This window comes from Alligator mississippiensis, chromosome 11, assembly GCF_030867095.1.
Source record: "Alligator mississippiensis isolate rAllMis1 chromosome 11, rAllMis1, whole genome shotgun sequence".
Classification (NCBI taxonomy): Eukaryota; Metazoa; Chordata; order Crocodylia; family Alligatoridae; genus Alligator; species Alligator mississippiensis.
This window is the reverse complement of record NC_081834.1, coordinates 53,447,218-53,468,543: the sequence shown is the minus strand read 5'-3', so window position 1 is coordinate 53,468,543 and position 21,326 is coordinate 53,447,218. Positions and strand designations below refer to the sequence as shown.

The following is a 21,326-nucleotide window of genomic DNA, read 5'->3' as shown; positions in this document are numbered from 1 at the left end:
CTCTCACCCTGGGACTTCAGATATTTCCAAATCCATTGGTATGCATCCTACAAAGCCCGGAGGTCTTAGTGTTCAGATGCCCCCACCAAGACACTTGATCTGAGCCAAAAGTCTCCCACCCACACATGAGATGCCCTCCACAGCGTCATATCCTCCGTCTCCAGTGCTTCTGCAGAGACTGGCCTCATCATCCCGCACTTGAAGCCCCCAAATTCTGTTCCCCAATATGAGGGGATGCCCCCAGAGCTCCTCATTCGGATGCCTATGGTGCCCCCTCCCCAATGCCAAGGGCTTCTCCAGGTGTTACCAAATTTGCCCATTACTTTGGGGTGTGCTCATTTATTAAAGAATAGTTTCTAGGGTCTTGGTGATTCTGTCAATGTGCTGCTTGTGTTACTATACGGAGCTGTCTCTCTCCCTTCTGCAAGCCCTCACCCCCAGTGGAGCTATCTTGCAGGACTCAATCTCAATGGGACTGGGTTCCTCCAGTCACCAAATCAGTCACACACACAAACACACACAAATTAATGTGACACGCCTGACCTGGCCGGGCTGATCAGCATGGACAGGCTGACACCCTCGTATGCCAAGAATCAGTTCATAAGAGCAACAATAAAATGCAGTCAAACACAAGCACACAGGTAAACAGAATCCCTCTGAATCCAGCTGGGTGTCCAGCTGACAACCTCATGGGCCAGCATTCAGTTCATAAGGGCACGTCTGAGTCAAACTGGGTCAATCAGCCTGTACAAGCTGATCCCCTTATGTGTTTCAAACTCAGCACGTCCCAATCTTTGGCCTCTGGATGAGCAGACCCCACAATAATTTAGGCTTCACAGGGATCTTTAGCATAGGTAAAAGAAGCGTTGCTGCAAAGCACGGGAGGAAAAAGAAGCAGAGAAGGAAAAATATACCCAATTACTACCAGTTTGCCTATAAAAGTTATTTATTGCTAAGCATATGAAATATATAATAGTACTAGTAGTAATAGACATGCTAAAGAAAAACAAACACAAACAATGACAATACTACTCTGGTTTCACTAAGTATTTGGGGAAACGTAGCTCAAGCTTAACTAATACAGTTCAGGTTCAGAAGTTTATGCCTAGACGGAAGAGAGAAAATGCTGGGATCTCACCTAGTCCACGGTACTCAGGCTGCAAAGCTGACAGGCACAGTCCGTAGCACAATCCTTGAAGAGAGAGACGATCTGTTCTTCCAGCGTCCCAAGAATGACAGGGGATGGTGTCAGCACAGGAGTTTTCTTCTTCTTTTCTTTTCCTCTTCTTCTCCTTTCCTCCTGCTGCTGCTTCTTTCTTTCTCTCTTTTTTTTCTCTTTTTAAGCACACACACTTACAGATTTTTATACCCTCAATTCAGCTGCTTCGAAGCACCCTCAGTAGTGTAAATCATTGTCTTTTCTATTGACAAAGGGTTAACTGGTTTGGACCATCTCAGGAAACTGATTGATAATCAGGAAACACTTAAGATTAGGGAGTAACCCAAATACTTGGGAGCCAGCTTGAGATTCCTCTGGATGGCAGATATACTGATGGGATATCTTATGGTTTCTTCAGGAACAATAGATAGCTTGCAGCATCAGGATTTGGGATTTTTACTTGTTGTGCACAAGCCTCAGCTTAGCATGACTTTTCCAGATCTAAAGCAATTATTGGGGTGCTCATAACCTTTTGTGGAGAGGACTTCCACCAGTCGTCTCGGGAAAGATACGACAACACCTGGGATTAGGGCTCCAGCAGGCTGGATGCTGTGATGAACCCTTAACCATTGTTCAAATGTTGCCCATACCCCCTCGGACTCGGTCTCTTGCCTCAGCATTCCCTAACCCGGCAACTGAGTTTTAGTCAATCAGGTTTAAATAGGCCTCCCATAGTGGGACCGGGGAATGTACGGCCCGAGATGCCTATTAAACTTAGAGCTGTGTGTGTGTGTGTCTGGGGGGAGAAAAGTCCTTAGCAAATCCAGATTAGAACGGGTCTGATAAATGCTGAGCTGGGTGTGTGTGAACATGGGTTGATTAACATTGGAAGCACAGATTCCCCATCATGCAGTGCTCTCCTGCTTCTCTGGTCCCAGAATTCACTGCAGTCTCTGCTTCAGGCTTTCTGTTTTCCATCTCTCATGTAAATGAATGGTCATCTGGTTCCATCTCGGATGTAAATGAGACCTAGGGCAGTTGTTCACTCTTATCACCCTTATCTGGAGAGTTTTAGGTGCGTCTCTCACTGCATCTTAATCAGTTTCGTTTAGGTAGAGGAGGGGAGGGAGGGGGTGAGTCCTTGTGAGTCAGACAGACTGCATCCTGTGCCAGGGTTGCCCAAGAACACAGAGCTGAGACGTAACACAGGGTCTGTCTGGTCTTTGTGCTGATCTGTTCCACTGTGACTGCCTTCTCCTCCCTCTGTAGTCCCAGAGCTGCTTGGGAGACACTGTCATTGCTCAGTATTACCAGGGCATGAACCACACTCAAGCCTGGCAGAATCCTGTCTCAGAAAGGACAATCTTGGAGGGCAGGCATGGATCTTGTGGCTAAAACTGAGCTGGATCTTTGGAGACCTGCATTTAGGTTCCAGCTTTGCCCCAGACCCATTCACTCTGCTTCAGGTTCTCTGCCTCTTCTCCAGAGTCTGTGCAGGGCCTGACACCTTGGGATTTTGGCTGGAACATTTAGGTGTAGTCATAATATAATGAGTAAGGAAAAAGTAGGGAGGGGTGAAGTTGTGCTATTAATCATCAGGAGCAATAGCTTTAATAAATAGGGATGCTGAGAGGCCTGAGACTGTGTAACTGCTAATAGAACTACTGTTTGGTTTTGTCCCTTTCATCTAAGGATCTCAAAGTGCTCTCAGAACAACAATTAATTAAATCCCTGAAAAAACTCATAGTAAAAGGGGATGTTATTGTCCTTGTTTTATAGATACAGGGCAAGTGGCTTGAAGAGGAAACAGAGCTAGGATAAAACCCAAGAGTCCCTCCTTCAGTTCCCTAGTCCTGCATATCTCCCATACCGCCAGTCTAACTCACTGAACACTGCTCCAGTCTTGGGACTGGGGACAGATCCCAAAAGTCATGGGTTTTCCCAGTCCACTACTCACCACTTTCTTCCCAGAGCTGGAGGCAGAACCCAGGAATCCTGACTCCCAGCCTCCTCTTCTCTTACCTCTAGATCAGTGGTTTTCAAACTGTGGTCCATGGACACCTGGAGGACTGCAGACTACATCTTAGGGGGTCCATGAAAGATGACTGATCAATCAAAAGTATGCAGATACCCCCATTTACAGTCCAAAGGGGTCCACACCTCCACTCAAAATTTCCAAGGAGTTCACACCTCCATTCAAAATGTTTAGGGGTCTGGAAATGGAAAAAGGTTGAAAACCACTGCTCTAGACCAGGGGTGTGAAACGTATGAAGCATTCCATCTGGCTCACCCTGGCAGTCCAGTAGGCTACTGGAAGTGCGGTAGAGCAGAATTCAATCCCAGTGGACATGACTATCGGTGGCAGCCCCTTAGTTCTGTACTGCTGCCCGAACACGGCTCTGTGCAGCTGCATGTCCCCAGCTCTGTGCTGCTGCCCTGCCTGAGCTGCCACATGACTCATGCTCCTCACTGACTCATGCTTCTGGCTTTGCGCTGCCCAAATGTGGCTCCATGCAGCTGCCTGGCCCCAAGCCCATGATGTTGCCTAAGCATAGGCCCAGGGGTCCAGCCTACGAGGAACCCTTGCAGTCTGGATATGGCCTGGAGCCTGGGGTAAGTTTGATACCCCTGCTCCACTCTCCTCCTAGACCTGGGAACAGAGCAGAGCCCTAGCCCCTGCTGTAATGACTACACTTTGCCCCAGTAATTTAGGCCTCTGGCAGACATGAAAAAAAATGTGTAAAACAGCAGTTTCAGAAGAGGCATTGCATCAGTTTGACCTGGCTTGTCCAGTGTTTGTATAGATTGCATGCTTCAGTGGGGCTTTTTGGTGCTTTTATCTAATAGCTGGTTCAATCAGCTATTACATAAAAATGCCAAAAAGCGCTGCTGAAGCACATGATCTATAAATAGGTTGGGTGAACTGGGTCAAACTGACTTGATACCTCTTCTGGGCCTGTCCTGCGCTTGACGTAGGGGCACACCAAGCTGAAAGTAAAGCACTGGGCTTTTTTTCATGTCTGTAAGCAGCCTTATAGGAGAAGGGCCTTGTAGGTAACAGTTGTAAGGTAACACTTGCTCTCTGCAATCTAGGAGGTCACATTTTATGGCTTCTGTTGTATCCCTCCTTTCCTTTCCCAAGCTCTATCCTTTTGGGGCACAGTTTCCTTGTGCCCCTACCCTCACTCCCCCCATGCCCATTAGGGGACCAAGATAGCCCCAATAAAGTCCTCCAACACCTTAATCTTTCTCTTCTTGCTGCAAGGTCAACACATTCCACCTGCTGGGACCTGGCAAAGCCAAGATGGGGTGGGGTAGCATCAGAGGGCATTCATCAGTGCCAGCTGACACCTGTTTGATCTGCAGATAATTGTAGAGCTGTTTGAAGCCACAACTGTGCCAAGCAGATGCCAAGCTCTCTGTGACCTCCATTTCTTTCTTTTAGGTTTCTAACCCCCCTCATCCTCCAAAATCAATGGGGTCCTGGCCAGGGAGACCTTGAACATAGCTTGAAATTGCAGAGTGGATCGGCTTTGGTGTTAAACATGGGCAGCCCTACACTTAGACAGCCATGCATGGCAGTGCTATCAAACTTAGGGGAAGGGCTGGCATGCACCTGGCCCATAGGCTCTGCCCTGGCTTGTGCGTAGCCTGGCTGTGAGGCAGGAGGGAAGCTGAGGCTTTGCTAATAAATTTCATCCTGTCTGAAACCCCCTGAACTGGCAGCTTCCTCCCCAGCAAGTGATCCAGTGCAGATCCCCTGCCCCAAGTCTCTAGAGTGCTCTTCACCCAGAATGGATCCGTTTCCAGATAGCTGGTTCCCCCACTCTCAAGCTTCAGATCCCCTTGGGTTGCTTGCAGTCCCCACGCTGCCTAGTTGGTGTGGCTGGAATCCCTCCTCCATCCCTGCTTGGGTTCTGCACCCCACCCCTCCCAGGTCCTCTATTGCTGGGATTCCTGCTCTGTCGCTGTCCCAGCCTCAGCCTGTGCTCCCCGCCCTGCATCCCAGGACGCCTCCGCCCTGCATCCAGGTAAGAGGCAGGCCACAAAACCAGGCAGTATAAAACACCAGAGCTGCTAGCTGAGAGCTGCACCGCCCAGTCTGTCCCAGCAGAGGAAAGGTTGGGTCTCTGAGGGGCCACTGCTGTCCCATTGAAGCTTCCAGGATGGCTCGTGGTGATCATGGGGGGTCACCCCTTCACTTGGCTCCTATACTCCTCTTGCTTTTGTGTCTCCATTTGCCAGGTAGGTCAAGGGGCCCATGGTAATTGCTGCTGGTTGATTGTTCTTGAAGCAGTTCTTTTTGCTGAGACGGTTCTTCCCATGACTGGGATGTCACGTGACTCTGTTGGTATCTGGGATGCTGGGGGCAGCACAGGGGATTGGTTGGATGGGGGGATATGGGGAAGGATCCTAGAGATAAGGGACCTGGCAGGGGAGATACCATGATGATGGTTTTGGCCCAGGTAGTTTTACTGACCTGGCAGGGGAGATTCCTTTCTTCCCAGCCTTAAATCACTTTGTGTATTTGAAGGTGGAGACCTGTCCATTGCACTGAGGTTAGGCACCCCTATGAGAGTCTGCTTTAGCTCCCCAATGGGAGGATCTTGGCTGCACAATTTATGGTGATGGGGGATTGCTCTTGGGCTCTCCATCTGACTTGCTCCTCTGTCCTTTTGGCTATGGGCAAGCAAGACTAGGGGGCATCTGAACTCCAAGGCTTCTGGGCTTGGGGCTTGCATACAGGATGCCTGCCATGGATTTGGGACTATCTGAAGCCCCAGGCTGAAGAGTCGCGGAGGGAGGACACTTACCAGTGGTAGTGCCACATGGACTTGAATGATTGAGGTCTGCTCAGTCGATAGAATTCGGAACTGATTTAGCTGATTTGGCCCAAGACAGGAAATGTAATACTAATAACAAAAATTTTAAAAAAGAGTGAAGGGAGGTGTGTGGTATGGGCTGCAAAGGCAGTGGGGGAAACTGGGGAGGGATTGCTGCAAGTGGCACGGGGAGAGGGAGGAATGGGAGGGGAGGGGGGAGGGACCAGGATCAGCCCTTGATCTCAGCATGACTCCCCTCCAGCCCAGGCACTGCTTACACCTCCTCCAGATCTCCTTGCCCCTTTGCGCTCAGAGGCTTCCCAAGTACTTGCCAGTCCCCCAAGGAGTCACCATGGCCCCATTAGCTTGTTTATAATGGGCAGAGTGAGTCAGAGGGTGGGCCAGCTGCTGGCTGTCAAGGGGTTGCTAATTCCAAGGTACTGTGTCTTGTTTATGTGGCTGCTTTGATCTCCAGTGTGTTAATCCTGAAAGCTTCTCCTCGCCCACATATGCCTGTTAAATTTCACTCACTCCAAGACTCTCCCTGTGACTAAGAACATGACCTAGGTGTCCTGACACCCGAGTCCTGCTGTTCTAATTCCCCCCCCCCCCCCAAATTGGGGAAAGAAGCCAGGAATCCTAGTCCCTGCTCCAACTAGATCTTCTAGGTATCCCTGCTGCAACCCACGAGACCCCACTTGTCTCCCAGAACTGGGGACAGGACCTGATCTACAACCCAGGCTCCAAACCCCCTGCTTCAACCCACTAGACCCCACTTCTCTCCTGGAACTGGAGAGAAGTGCTGACACGAAACTGTGAGAGGTAGCACAGGTGTTATCACTGGGGTGACATGCAACAGTATAGAGTAGGGGGTCTCTGCTGTGGGAGGGACCACTGGGGTCCATGGAAAGACCCCCCCTTTCCTCACTGAGTTGAATGGACCTGGAGTAAGCCCTTGTCTCGCTGCCCCCTAGCAGTGCCCTGGGTTTCTTGCACTGCTCCAGCAATCTCTGCCTCTCCCACAGGTACTGTATCCAGAGGTGACCAGGGGATGGATGGGGAGCAACTGGAACCACTGCCCTCAGGAGTGGATGCTGGCATGGAGCCCAAAGGGTTCTTGACGCCCCAGATCCGACGGGGCCGGGTAAGACCACCTTGGTCCTATGGAAGACCACCTGGAAATGAGTATGAAAGACCTGATGGTGGACAATTTGGGTCATATGGAGGACCCTTTGGACCATATGGAGGAGACAGCTCTTCTGGAATACCTGGTAGACTGCATGGAGGAAGCACATATGGGTCATCTGGAGGTTCTAGTTCTGGATCATATGGAAGTGGTGGGGTTAGACCTATGGTATATGGAAGCTCCTGCTCTGAAACATTTAGAGAAGATGGGTCTGAGCCATCTGGAAGTTCCTGCCCTGGGTCAGGAGGAAGTGGGCTTGGAGGGCAGGGAGCTTCAAGTTATGGATCATCTGCAGAGGGCAGGCCTAAACTACCTGGAAAATCCTGCCCTGAATCACTTGCAAATGGTGGGTCTGGATCATCCAGGCGCCCCTGCTCCCGACCTCCTAGAGGAGCTAGAATTGAATTAATTGGACAAGGTAGGCCTAATATGTACCCAGGTTCCAGTTCTGGACCATCTGAGGGATACATCTCTGGATCTTATGATGGAGGCAGGTCTGAATCATATCTTGGAGGTAGTTCCAGATCAGCTTGGGGAGGCAGGAGGAACCAGCCAGGATCATTTGGGGCAGCTGGATCTGGATCATATGGAAATGCTGAGTGGGGTGACTCTGCAGGCAGCTTCTCAGGGTACAGGGACTCCAGTTCCTCTGGGCATATCCGGCTACAGGCTAAGCCCTCAGGCATCCCCTACATACTGGGTATCAGTGGCCTGGGCCGACGCACAGCGTTCATTCCAGTTCACAAGGATCCAGAGAACTCTGGCATGGGCAGTCCTTCTGGGTCAGATGGGTCAGTCCTTCTACGCCCACATGACAAGGATCCTGATGTCCCCTCTGTGGCACCCCTCTCTGAGCGCCTGAACCTTGGCAACACTGACTACCACTCTCCGGGGAATGCTGCTGATGCTGCTGATAAAGAGGGAGCAGGGATGGGCAGTGGAGATGTTGCCACCTCTGGGAGCGACTTCTCTGATCCTACTGTGCATGGTGATGCTTAGACCCTGGACCAGGAAAGGGAAGTAGGGTGGCCTAGGAGCTATAGGATACTTGGGTGTTTTGCTTTGGTCCTGGAGTGAGGTCTAGCTATCAGTTAGGAAATGGAAGCCAGGACTCCTGGGTCCTCTACCTTATTCTGGGAGTTGGTTCTAGCTCTTTGATTTAGGAAATAGGATCCAGGACACCTGGGTTCTTTTCCCAATTTTGCTGTCATTTTGTTGCGGGCCCCTTGACTGCTCTGTGCCTCAATTTCCCCACATATTCAGAGGGGTTTTTTGCTGGGCTCGTTGCTGTGGTTGAAACCCTTGCTGTGTACATGGTCAGTCCCTTGCATTGCTGTGTTCATTATAGCCTTCATTGCTATCAAGCCAGCAGCCAAAGGATGCGTCTCCACCCAACCTACCCTTTGGGGCCCTTGTATTGCTGGGAGGGGTTGGGGAGAGGGTGGCTGTTTACTTCTGCTTCTTGTTTCTGTGGCACAAAATGTTTTCAATAAAATCCTTGCATTGGACAACATGTTTTCTTATTCCTCCTCCAACCCCCTGATTCTGGGTGCATGTGGGCAGGACATCTGAGGATCGCTGAGCAAAGGCAGGCAAGAGAATAAAAAGGCGAGCTGTCTCCACAAAACTTCCTTTCTCCCTCCCACATGTGCAGGCATGCCATGGCTATAATGAGTAGTGTGTCTTACCAGCCCTAGTGTGAGGGTCTATTAGGCTCGGGCAGACCTTTGAACCCCATTAACCATCTGGAGTTGAGAGGGGGGCAGTTTCCCAAGAGATGTGGTGGATCCTCTGCCATGGGACATCACGAGTGGCTCATCCTCCTAAAAGCCCCTACACTTCAATGGGAAGTCACTTGGCCCAGGGAAGGACTCGTAGGATGGGATCCTCTTGCCTTTGGCATGGAGGTGGTCAGACCAGGCAGCCATTGTCTCACTGAGGCTCTCCATATCTGCTGCATTTCAGGACCCAGTCAGCATTAGTGGACAAATCTGTGCCAGGCAGTGAGGGGCCATTCTCCCAGTGTGTGGACAGGAAACAGCCCTCCCCCCCAATCCCATTCAGGTGTATCAAGTCCATGCATCTTGCTCCACATCATTCAAGGACTCTGTGTCCAGTTCCCCTGGTCTTAATGTAGTTGCTAGGTTGTCCATCCTCTTGCAGCTCTTCTTGGCCTCAAAACCTCAGTGAGCCCCTTCCTGTCCCAGTCTGGGTGGAGAGACAGGGAAGCCATGTCTTCCTCAATCCCCTGGCTGCTTCATCATGAGCCTGCTCTACTGCCCCGGCTGACCTGTGGAGGGTGTCCCGGTGGAGGGGGCTTAGTCTCAGTGATATGTAGCCAAACTCCGTTTCCTTGCTAATGCTCTGAGCTTCTGCAGCTCTGTGGACAGGGCACCATCCCTGGGCACTGCTGCCAAAGCCACAGAAATTTTCCACCAAATCTCAAGAAGTTGAAGAATTGAGTGACTTCTGACCTTCTGACTTACCAAGGAGCACATGTAGTAAATGGGTACAGGTTCTTCTGTGCCATCATTTCTTGCCATGGGAAGTCACTAAATCTAGCAACAAAATCACTAAGGGCATCTTCACATGCGCTTTGGGGTGGGGAGTGGGGCACTTAGGACGGCTCTCCGGAGCCACTCTAATTAAAGCACCCAAAGTGTCTCATGTATTCAGTGTCCCACGCTTCAAAATGGTGGTGTGGGTGCTTTGACTAAATCTTGTTCAACGAGCTTTAGTCAAAGCATCCCTGTGCCATTTTGAAGTTAATTAGCTCATTCCAGCCGACTTGATTAGTCTGCTTGATTAATTGAGTCTTCTCTGATGCGTGCTAATTAGCACATGGAGCAGGCACTGGGCATGTGTTGGAGCTGTAAGTTGGCAGCAGTGGCACATGGAGGACTGTGGGAAATAGGCTGGCTTGTCCTATGTTTCATGCCCTAGTATGAGGTTGATGAGTCCGATCTAATCCCCATGGGCAGATCCAGGATTGTGATGAGGGGAATGTAGATGCTGGGTGCTCTAGGATGCATGGCAGCACAGCTCCTACACAGAGATATGCATGTGCTGTAAGTTTTATGAGCTCACTGGCTGGTGGGCATGGGGTCTGTCCATAGCCCCTGCTTTCAAGCATCTCTGGAGCCCAAGAGGTAAGTGCCACCACTGTTTACCATTCCCTTCCCTTCTCCCTCCTTCCACCCTCTCCTGAAAGTCCATGTCTCGAGCAAAATCGGTTCCAAATTCAGTTGTTCAAGTCTGTGTGGTGTTACCACCAGCAAGTATCCTCCCTCCCAGACTCTTCATCCTGGGCCTTCAGATACTCTCAAATCCATAGCAAGCATCCCGTGTGCAAGCCCCAAGACTGCAGGCCTTGGAGCCCCCTAGGCTCACTTGCCCCTAGCCAAAAGGCTGAAGGAGCAAGCTAGAGGGAAAGCCGGAGAGCAATCCCTCCCGCCCTGTCCTGCTGAATTCAGCAGCAGAGGAAAAGAGGGGGTGGTGAGCCTTTGGGCTCCGGAGCTGTGTGAAAGCAGAGAACTCAGACAGACCCTGCTCTGACAGGCTGGTGAGCTCGGAGCTTGCTGTGCTTGTGTCTCACAGCCAAAGACAGGTGCGACTGCACTGCTGCACCCCCCTGGATTCGCCCCCAGTACCCCCCATCTGCTCATTCGATCCATCACTTCCCAGTCGCCGAGCCCTTCGCTCTCACCCCATCTGATTCCAACATCCCCTGCAGACCAGCTCCTCCCTTTTTGCCACCTGGCTTCTCTGCCCCCACCGGAGTCTTTATTTGCCCCAGGGGCTGGAGAGATGCCCAGTGGAGCCTCCAGTGTCCAAGAAAAAGGAAGGGAGGGGATATGAAATGAAAGGTTAGGAGATGGGGGAGGGTATTGGCATGGAGACTGGGGTCAGACCTGGAGTGAGGGGCTTTGGCTGGGCATTAAGAGAGGAGGTGAGGAGTGGGAAATGGGGCAGACAGAACCGTGACTGGATCTGCCCAGCCTGGAGACTGAAGATGACTGATGCTCAGTTCAGCAGCCACCTACCATGCCCAGAGCCGGGGCATTGTCCCAGACTTGTGGACCCTCTTGAGCTCCACAGAGAAGAAAGCAACTGGCACCTGGCCTGGAGTGAGGGGCTTTGTACTGGCACAGAGGGCAGTAAGGACCTGATCCCAGAGTGAGGCCTCTGGAGAAGGCAGTGGCATGTTTAATCCTGCCATACCAGTGTAGGGGTTCCCTCCAGAGGCCCCCAGTGACTCAGGCACAGAGTTAAGGAACAATTTGCTTGGTGCCACAGAGAAAGCACAGTGAGAAGCTCTGGGAGTGAGGGCTACTCCCAGAGGGTAGAGCAAAGGAGCAGTTAGGACTCCTGGGCTCTGCCCCGACATGTGGGAGGGGAGCAGGATCCTGTGGCTACAGCAGCTTTGCCTGCTGTCAAGCTGTAAGTGATCCAAGTGTAAATTTTCAACCAGCCCTAACGTAAATGCTGTCTTGCCATGGAGTCCTGAGGTGGGGGGTGGCAGAGGCTCCATGGGCCCAAACCTGAAGGGGGTTTTCCCTTGGCCAGGTCTTATAGCTGTATTTCTCCCTCACGTGGATCTGCTGACCTATGAGCCCAGATCACAGCTGTAGTCTTGCTGTGGGTGTCCACGGTGTCCCTCTTACCAGCCTGGAGCTCCTGATGTACTGCAAGGGGTGGGTTAGATTAAACCTTTGGTTGCACCAGATGCATGGCTGGGGTCTCTCTCCCTTTTGGATTCTCCATGTGGAGGTCTTTTAGAGTTCTCCCTGGTCTTGGTTCATGCGATTAGTCTCTCTTTCCCTGTCCCCACCTCCCCAAGAACATCTTTGGCCCCAGGATTCTGTAACATTGCTTCCTTAATTGCCTGCATTTCTTCCTAAAAGGATAAGCGCAACTCAGCACCTGCTAATATGACCAGGCTGCAACATGGACACAGGCTTAAGTGACAGCAGGCTCTCCTTCACACCATAGATCCACCTGAGCTGAAGAGCCCATCGGGTTAGTGTTGTTCAGGAACCCTACATCACACAAGGGACTTGTGTCACATCCAACCACCTAGGACTCACTTAGTGAGTGTGGAGTGATCACAGAGCCCTCATCCTCCTTTTTTATTTTAAATTAAATTTTGTCTCACAGGCCAAATTAGCCAAATCAGTTCTGAATTCAGAGCTGTGTGGTATTATCACCAGCAAGTATCCTACCTCCCAGACTCTTCATCCTGGGGCTTCAGATACTCCCAAATCCATGGCGGGCATCCTGTGTGCAAGCCCCAAGCCTAGAGGCCTTGGGGGTTCAGGTACCCCCTAGTCTCACTTGCCCCTAGCCAAAAGTCATAGGAGCAAGCTAGAAGGAAAGCCTAAAAACAATCTCCCACCACCATAAGTTGTGTAGCCAGGATCCTTGCATTGGGAGGCTATAGTAAATAGACTCTTGCAGGGGTACCTTCCCACAGTGCAATGGGCAGGTCTCCACCCTTAACTACACCAAGTCATTCAAGGCTGAGAAGAAGGGGATCTCCCCTGCTAGGTCATTAAAACCACATGGGCTGAAACCATCATCATGGTATCTCCTAGAGAGGACTAAAAGGCAGTATTAGGGGGGCAATAATAAAGGTCCCTGCAGAGAAGCCAGATTACAAGACACGTGATTGCTGAAGGGAGACCTCATGCTACCAGATCAGCTGGTTTGACTGGGGGTTGCCTTCAGCATAGGTTCAGAGCAGGAGTCAAACTCCTCTGGAGCCCCCGGGAGGTGCTGTCAGTGCTCTGCCCATGTTCCCCAGCACGCTCCTCCTCACAGTTTCTACCCTGTGTCTACCACATGCAGACAGGCTCTCCCACAATGCTCTTGGAAACAATTCACTCCCTGTAGCACCTGGCACTGTGGGGCAGGCTGCCTGGCATCTCAGAGCCATGCACAAGTGAAGGCACAGTCTGGGGAGAGGGTTGTTTTGCAGTATGGTTATCCTTGAAGGGAGACCTTCAGCTACCTCCTGGGCCGTTCCCCTGGTGTGTGTATGTGCGTGTGTGTATGCACATGCATGTGTGCACATGTGTGTGCAATACAGGAAGTACAGCTGGGTAATCATCACCAGGTCGTCTTCTTACCCTAAAAATCTTTTAAATCCATGTAACGTCTTAGGGAGTGTGGGTAGAGACGGGATCCAAATCCCTCCAAGCCCTTACCAGCTAGAGAGGGACAAGATAGCCTGTCCTCCTTCCCTCACCATCTCAGCAGCCAGAAGGAGCCTGGAGATCGGAGGGAGTGTTGGCCACAGGTCGGGCAGGATGCTGGGAAAGTCCGTGCTGAGGCATGTGTTACTGGCTCCAGTAGCTGCAGTGCCACTGGCTGCCACATGAGACTCTCAGATTTCCAGGGTCTGGTAGGTTTGGGGCTGGTAAGAAAAAGGGATAAGGGAGAAAAAAGTTACTCCAAGGGGGAGTCACAATAGCAGCACCATTGGTCATGTCCCCTGCTTTCTCTGGGCTCAAAACCACATTGGGGTGAGAGGAGAGATGGTTGGTCTGGATGCAGATGGACTCTGAGCCTGTGAGTGAGATGTGGGGAGGGGGACTGAGGTGAGAGCAAGGGAAGGGGAGTTACTGATGGGAAGGTCTAGGGTGGGCAGGATGGGGGTCCTGACCCTGGTGAGCCTGGGTAGGAAATGGGAGAGGGGGAAGAGGATTGGATCCTAGGGGTTTTTTTTTAGGTGACCCAACATGGGGAGAGATGTGATGAATTAGCAGCGTTCACTGGGGTCACCCCAGCGCTCCAGCATTCCTCCTGGTCTGGGCACTAGATTTCCTCTTCTGCTGGAGCTAAGGGTAAAACCAGGGACTCCTAGCTACCCGCTACTTGTTCCAGCCTTTAGAGGACCCCCTCTCCCCTCTTTCATGAAAGCTGGTGGATGCAGGACCAGAGGCTGCTCTCACTCACACACACCAGGGCTGAATTTCCAGGCTTACATGCACACATGCAAGTACACGTGCATGCGCGCGCGCGCGCACACACACACACACACACACACACACACACACACACACACTTTCCAGAACAGGCCCTACCCAAAAAGTCCCCCTCTCCCCACCCACTGAACTGGTTGAACCAGTGCTTCCAGTCCTGTTCCTGCCTCATCCCATGTGTGTTCCTGAATCATTGCTGCCTCACATGTTATGCACTTATCCTCATTGGGTACCGATCGTGTAGGCTGGAAAGCAGTGAATGAGACTGCCCAAGGAATAGTTGGGACCATGGACTCTGCAGCCATTATGGGGGGTAGGACTGCGCCTGGTTTGGCACCATAAGAGTGAAGGAATCCCTTAGCTGGGACCAGATGTATCCATTTCATCCAGGTTTCTGTTCCTGATAGTGGCTGGTTTCCACAGCATCAGAGGCCAGGAGCCTCCTTGGGGAGCACTGTTTTTGCTCAAAATTAAAGTACTGCTGCTTATAGTACAACTGGGCTATGTAGACAGGGTCAGAATGAACTACACTCATTTAGCATCCCCAAGCACACTGCCCTGCCCACGCACCTGTCCATCCACCCACTGCCACCAACCAGCCATTTGCAACCATTTGTCTATCTCCATGCACATGGTGCCACCCACATATCCTTTCACTAGAAAATATATCTTTCCATTTTCTTCACTAAAACCTAATATGCTGCATCCTGTCTCAGCTTTCCCCTCTCTCTCTCTAAATTTCCCTCCCCTCTTTGTAGGAAGGGAGCAGAGTTGACAGGTTACAATGAGAAGGATTGGGAAATGGGGCTCCTGGGTTCTTTCCTGATTCTGGGAGGGCAATCTTCATTCCCAGAGCTAGGGACAAAACCCAAGAGTCCTGATTTCCAACTCATTCCTCCAACCACTGGATAATACTTCCTTGGACCTGTATGTGACTGACCTGCAATCACCTGCACATCAAAATACATTGATTTATTCTTTTTAGTTGCCATCTTTTTATTTGGGTGCAAGTCTGGATGTGGAAATCAAATCAGATTGGTCCTCTCAGAGCAATTCTCTGGAAAGACAAAGTATAGGGATGACCCGGCCTAAAGTTTATTGAAACCACAGATGTAATTGCTCTCTTTCAATTGTAAGACACAGTTAAACTCCCTATGAAACCAGACTGCTTAAACAAAGGAGCCCTTCACCCCAGACACAGGCACATGTCATTGCCATGTTGAAGGGCGTATGCAGATGTGTCAGGAAGGGTTTCACTGGGTATTGGTCTGTGAAAGTTTGTGTCTGAAGGAAACAGCAGAAAAACCAGAGAAGAGGAGAGAAAGACAGCAAAGATGACCAAGCAAGCCCTAGAAGTGTGTCCTTGAAAGACATTTAGGAAAGGAAGAGCTTTTATATTTTTTAATATATCTTTTATTGGACCTTATTGGTGGGGGAGGGGGCCCAGGCAATGCGTCAGGCAGGCGGGGTGGAGGGGGCACAGGTGATGCACCGAGGGGATAGAAGAGCACAGGTGATGTGGTGGTGGGGCGGGGAGGGGCAAGGTGGCAGGGTGAGACAGGAGGCATATGCCCCCCAAGATTTTTGTGCCCACAGTGCAGCATGGGGCACAGGGCTGCAGCTGGGTTGGACCAGCTCTGGGCAGGAGCCACCTCTGCAGCCCAGCCAGTGGGCCCTGGCGTGGGACGGAGTGCTGGGCTGCCATGGGTGCAAAGGTGGGGTATGGCAGTGGTGGTGGAACAACATTGTGCCCCTGATGCTGGTGGGTGGATAGGGGAAGCCTCACCTTGGTGGCCATGGCGGCACGTTGCTCCCTCCCGTGCTGGGTCCCACCCATTAGGCTGTGGAGGCAGCTCCTGCCTAGATCTTGTCCGGTGTAGCTGCACCCCCGTGCCCAGCTGTGGGTGCAGAAATCTCAGGAAGCACGTGCCCTCCCACCTCTTGCTGCATTGTCTGTACACCCCCCCCCCCCCTTCCCCACATACCCACCCTGTTCTCCACACATTGAAGGGCTGGGGCGGAGGGCATACATCTATTATCTTACAACAAAAATAAAACTCAGCGCCTATGCAAGGCACCCCTTGGAAAATGCCAGCTCTTATTTTTCTCTCTTTTCTTGACTACAGAAAAAAGAATACAGACGTTTTTCTGTTGCAAATAACTCAGACCACAAATATGCATTTCAATTTGAATTCTCTGGGTTTATCTTGTGAATCATGCTTATAAACCTAACAGCTCTAACACTGTGGCACCCAGGTGGAAAGACATTGCTCTAGTTTCACGGTAAAACCCCAGGACTGAGACTGAAAGCAGCATGTTGAAACCAACACTGAAAGCAGCATGTTCCAACCTGGGTTACACTCAGGACTCATGTAATAGTGCCAATTAGAGATGTAACTTGTAAGCAATGCAATTGTATGAATAGGAACCCAAGTGTGGGCACAGGTAAATTGTCACAAAGGTGCCTAATGCCAGCAGCATGCATTCCACAATGGTGCAGGCAGCCTCTGTGTGGCTAGTGGCAGATCGGGGACATAGCAATATATACAGGCAGGGGAAAGGGATAAGGGTGGCACCTAGGGAGGGTCCAGGGCTTACAATGTTGCATACCTACCAAAAAGGTTGGCACCCACTGCTCTCTAAGCAACGGCTATTCCAGCACAACCGCCTGAGTCTGTTTCCACACCAGACATACTACATTAACTATGGTGGAGCTATCATGGCACTCATAGGCCATGGAACACGGTGGCTGGACCAACTTTTAGCACGTTAATTTACATAATCCACAAATGCACAATTGTCATTCCAGCTAAAACTGTATGGGTATTTTTTTTAACTGCATAGCTAGAAAAAATTAACATGCTAAAAGCTGACCGGGCCATGGCCTGGGTGGCCCACCCCATTCCGCAGCCTATGATGGCACTGTTATGTGTTACCAGGGTCTAAATAAAGCCGGTTAGATTTGTTTCCATCATTAACTACTTTTTGACAGAAAATTGGTGGCTAGATGAAACAAATATTTTGGTGGAAAAGTTCTTCCTTCTGCAGAAAATGTTACCCCCTTGAAAATAAATTGAAGACTTGTTTTTATTTCCAGCACATATGGGCTTTCAGCTGTCTGATGATGAATTTCCCTGGAAAATGTTGATTACAAATGTGATGGGAAAAAACAGCCACCTGTGAAAAAAACTCTCAGCTAATGTCCCTGATGTTGAAAATGCTGGTCCTGTGCAGACACATAGTCAGAGACTGCCCCTATCCCAGCTGAGATCAGGCCCTGTTATGAAAGATGCTGCAGACATGGGCACAGACAGAAGTAATAATGTTTTGGTGCGTGATCAGCCCCCCTGAAGCACTCTATAGCCGTGCCCTGACAGAAGTGCATTTTTAAAGAGTGCTTTAAAAGTGCCCAATAGTGCTCCAAAGCAGAGCACCTTCATTAACTTGTGTCAGTGCACATCAGGAGCAGGGCTGGGCTGCACCATCCCAGTCTTCAGAATGGGAAGGAGAAGGGAGGGAAGGGAGTTTCAGCTGGGTTTGCCCATCTTGTGCTGGAGGGTGGGGTGGGTGGATTGGAGTCTCCCCAGGGTGGATCTAAACAGATAATTTTGGGGTATCCTGTGTGTCATACATAAAATATATAGTTATTTACCTGACATGGAGTTACTACTGTAGTGTTTGGTCTCTATTTATAACTAATGTTAATTTATGTTTATTTTTCTTATATTTGTATGGACTATAGGTTTTGGGGTATGCATGTCTTAAGATGGATAGTGAGTTAATTGCCAGATCAAATGTCAGAAATGTCCCATGCCAGAATAACACACCAGAGAGGAAGTTAATCTCTGGAAGATACTCATAATATTAGGATGAATACAGATCAGCCAAGGAGATGGCAAGCCCCCCAGTATGTATTTGTGCAGAGGCGTCAGCCCCAAACAGTGGCTGGTCACATATCCAAGCACATAACTCACTTTACACAGATGAGGACTGCTGTACAAAATAAAGTTTCACACTAAAAGTGTCTATGCCTCTCCTGAGCAAGTGCTAGCTGAAAAACTAGTATTAAAAACTTAATCTGTCAGGAAGGAGAAGTCATATGGAAAGAATGCATACATTTCTGCCTTCCTTAAATGCTATGTTGAAATTCTGAAGGACACCTGACAGACAGATAGCTAAGAGGAGGATGTCATCTACATAAAACTTATGCTTTTCAAGAACTGAATAGAAAATAAAGTGTATAAGAGATTACTCTGGTTCCCAGCTCTTATGGCTGGTACATCAAGCAGGCAAGCGGCTTACCAGAACTGTTGACCAGATTCACAGAGGGACTCCGCTTGTCAGAGATGCGGGACTGCATTCTAAGAAGAAAAGCAGGGTGACAGTCTTTCTGGTTTTTATTTCAATTGTATTCTGTTTTCCAAATAGACTCGTTACTTTTGTTTATATGATCCATCTTCTGTATGTAATAAACCCTCTTTCTCTTTTATGTACCTTACTGATTTTCTGGGGTGAAAGTGATGTTCAGTGCAATCAGCAACTGCAATCAGGACTCGTGGTAGAGGTGATATATTTTATTAGACCAACTAGATTTTTGCAAAAAAAAATGTTTTCAATTGCAAAAATCTAGTTGGTCTAATAACAAATATCACCTCTATCATGAGTCCTGATTGCTTTTTCCTCTACACTAATAAAGCTACAACCTGGATGACAGGTATTTCACTTCTCTGGAACTGAGGATCTATAATATTTCATCAGGCAAAGGATGAACAACCCATAAACTGAGAGGTTTTCTTTAATGCAATTGTGAGGTCTAGTCTGGGGTTGGGGGACTGAGATTTGCTGCGGTGAGGCGTTATCCCAGGAGAAGCAGAAGAGTGGGGAAAGGCTTGGAGCCGATGGATCACCCCAATGTCACACCAGATTCAGTTTGTCACACAATGATTTGCTTAACATCCAGCACTCCATCTGTCATCCACACCCAGATGCCTGCTTCATGTGGGTGCTCCCACTTACTTCAATGAAGCTGCTCCTCTGCAGTAAGTTCAACCAGTGCATCTGCAGTTTCCACGGGGAGCAGCTGTGGCAAAGGGAGGTTAAGTGCCTTGTTTAAGCACTGCAGGGGCCTTAGTGAACTCTTTCACGGGGAGGCGCCTGCTTACATCAAATCCCAAAGTTTAAAGAAGTGGCCTGTACATGCAAGTGCTTCAAAAGAGAGCCACTTGCCACTCCTGTAATTCTAATCAGTCGGGAACTAAAATATGGAGCTTACCTTAAAACCAGACAGCAGCCTCTGTGCCTCTCTTCCTGTGGTTCTGAGACTCCCTACCCTGAACCATACATTTTACTTCATCTAAAACATTAGTTCTCATTCCTGTAACAGCTTCAGGGAACCTGCAGGCTGGAGCAGGAGTTGTAGGAGGGGTGATTTTGAAGCTGATGTAACTTCCTAGAAAGCCCTTCCGCATGCTTAGGGTGTGAGTAGCAGCATGGAGTACAGTGCACGTAATAAAGATCCATCTGTTACAATTCTGATGGGCTTTTGGTTGTAGCCATGCTGGTCTAAGGACATAGGCAGGTGGGGTTCTTTGGGTAGATGTGATATCTTTTATTAGACCAACTGCGTAGTTGGAAAAAGTTCTTTGTAAGCTTTCGGGCACAATCACCCTTCTGCAGGCATAGGAAGTCTCTGCTGTTCTGAGACGCCAAGGAATGCAAGAAGTTCTAAGGGGGTCCCTTTATTCTTACCCAGTGTGCTGTCATCGAAACAATCCTGCCTTGCTGGGTGAATGGTCCTCCCCTGTTTTACCTAATCCATTGGCTGCAGATGCTGAGATTGTGGAGGCAGGCTGCATATTACATTGCATTCTGTTGATTTTTTTCCTTTTCCCCTGGTCTTGCAGCTAATGAGATGAAACCTTTAGAGGGAAGCTGGGAGCAGGGAACACACCCAGGGGAATGAAGCAACAGGGAAAGCTGCTCTTTGGGCTCAAGCTCCAGCTGCCAGCACAGGACCTGAAGGTGGAGATCTTAGCTTTGCTACCGACTTTCATTGCAACATTGGACAAGACTCTGCATCTCCTGCATGTCAGGTTTTCACCTGTATAAAATACCCATAGCTCTTCATACCCACAGATGGTATCAAGTGGAGTGCCCCAGGGATTGGTCCTGAGGCAGGTTTTGTTCAATATCTTAATTAACTATCTGGAAGATGGCATAGAGTGTACCCTAAGCAAGTCTGCAGATAATACCAAGCTGGGGGGAGTAGTAAATACTAGGGCTGTGCAAAATTTTGCTGGCTGTTTCATTTCAACGCTGTTTTGACTTGTTTCAAGCTCAAAACAGTGAAATTGAAACGAAACAAAGGGCTTTGAAGCAGCCTCAAAACGAAATGAGGGCAGTTAAAACATTTTGAAACTTTCAAAGTGTTTCGAGTTTCAAAACTCAAGCAGGGCTTGCCTGCAGGGAAACAGAAAGTAAGGAGAGGGACAGTGAAGAGTGGGGGAGGACTGCTCTGATATTGACTGTGTAGTTGGCCAGTGACTGTCATCCTTCCCTGAGGTCCCTTCCAATCCCAGTGCTCTGGGGGAGGGATGGAAAAACAGCATAAAAAGCAGCATTGTTTGAACTGGCCGGCTTTCTGTCACCCATGTCATGAGTTTTGCTTGTCAGCAGCGTGAGGTGCAGTTTCTCAGAAGCCCTTGCACTTATCTCCTTGAAAGCTGGCAGGCTTCATGGCCTCAAGACGGGCTAGCATGCTTGCAGTTTTCACCCTGCTGTGCCTTCACACACACATGACATGAGTTTTGCTTGTCAGCAGCTTGAGGTGCAGTTTCCCTGAAACCCCTGGACCTGTCTCCTTGAAACTTGGCAGACTTCACGGCCTTAGAAGGAGCTACTGTCCCGCCAAGTTCCATCCAAATCAGGCAAGAACTGACAAAGTTATAGGCAGTTGCGTGGTTCTCCATTATAGCCTATGGGCAAAACGTCAAAACAGTGTCGAAACAGCAAAAGTTTTGATGAAACGAAATGGAAGAGTGGTTTCAAAATGAAACAAAACTTGAAACAAAACACTGTCCCGTTGAAACATTGAAATGGAAGACAAAATGAAACAGTGCTGGACTACATTAGTAGGAGTGTTGCCAGCAGATCAAGGGAAGTGATTAGTTCCCTCT

The 21,326-nt window shown here is 49.6% G+C and overlaps 1 protein-coding gene and 1 long non-coding RNA gene across 4 annotated transcripts; one reads left to right on the top strand and one right to left on the bottom strand.

Annotated features, from left to right (window-relative positions):
* Positions 1-928: 928 nt before the first annotated feature.
* LOC109280987 (uncharacterized) lies at positions 929-19,552 on the bottom strand. Of its 3 annotated transcripts, XR_002087492.2 has the most exons (5): positions 19,424-19,552; positions 18,454-18,512; positions 15,938-16,049; positions 13,375-13,583; positions 929-2,679 (listed from the first exon to the last, which is right to left on the bottom strand). It is a non-coding gene; the product is annotated as an uncharacterized LOC109280987 (long non-coding RNA). The 3 variants fall into 3 exon arrangements; XR_002087490.2 differs by lacking the exon at positions 929-2,679 and having other exon boundaries at positions 13,271-13,583; XR_002087491.2 differs by lacking the exons at positions 929-2,679; positions 15,938-16,049 and having other exon boundaries at positions 13,271-13,583.
* LOC106738136 (keratin, type I cytoskeletal 9) lies at positions 4,064-8,679 on the top strand. Its single transcript, XM_014608258.3, has 2 exons — positions 4,064-5,404; positions 7,008-8,679. The coding sequence occupies exons 1-2, from the start codon at positions 5,326-5,328 to the stop codon at positions 8,165-8,167; spliced, it is 1,239 nt and encodes a 412-aa protein (XP_014463744.1). The 5' UTR covers positions 4,064-5,325; the 3' UTR covers positions 8,168-8,679.
* Positions 19,553-21,326: the final 1,774 nt, after the last annotated feature.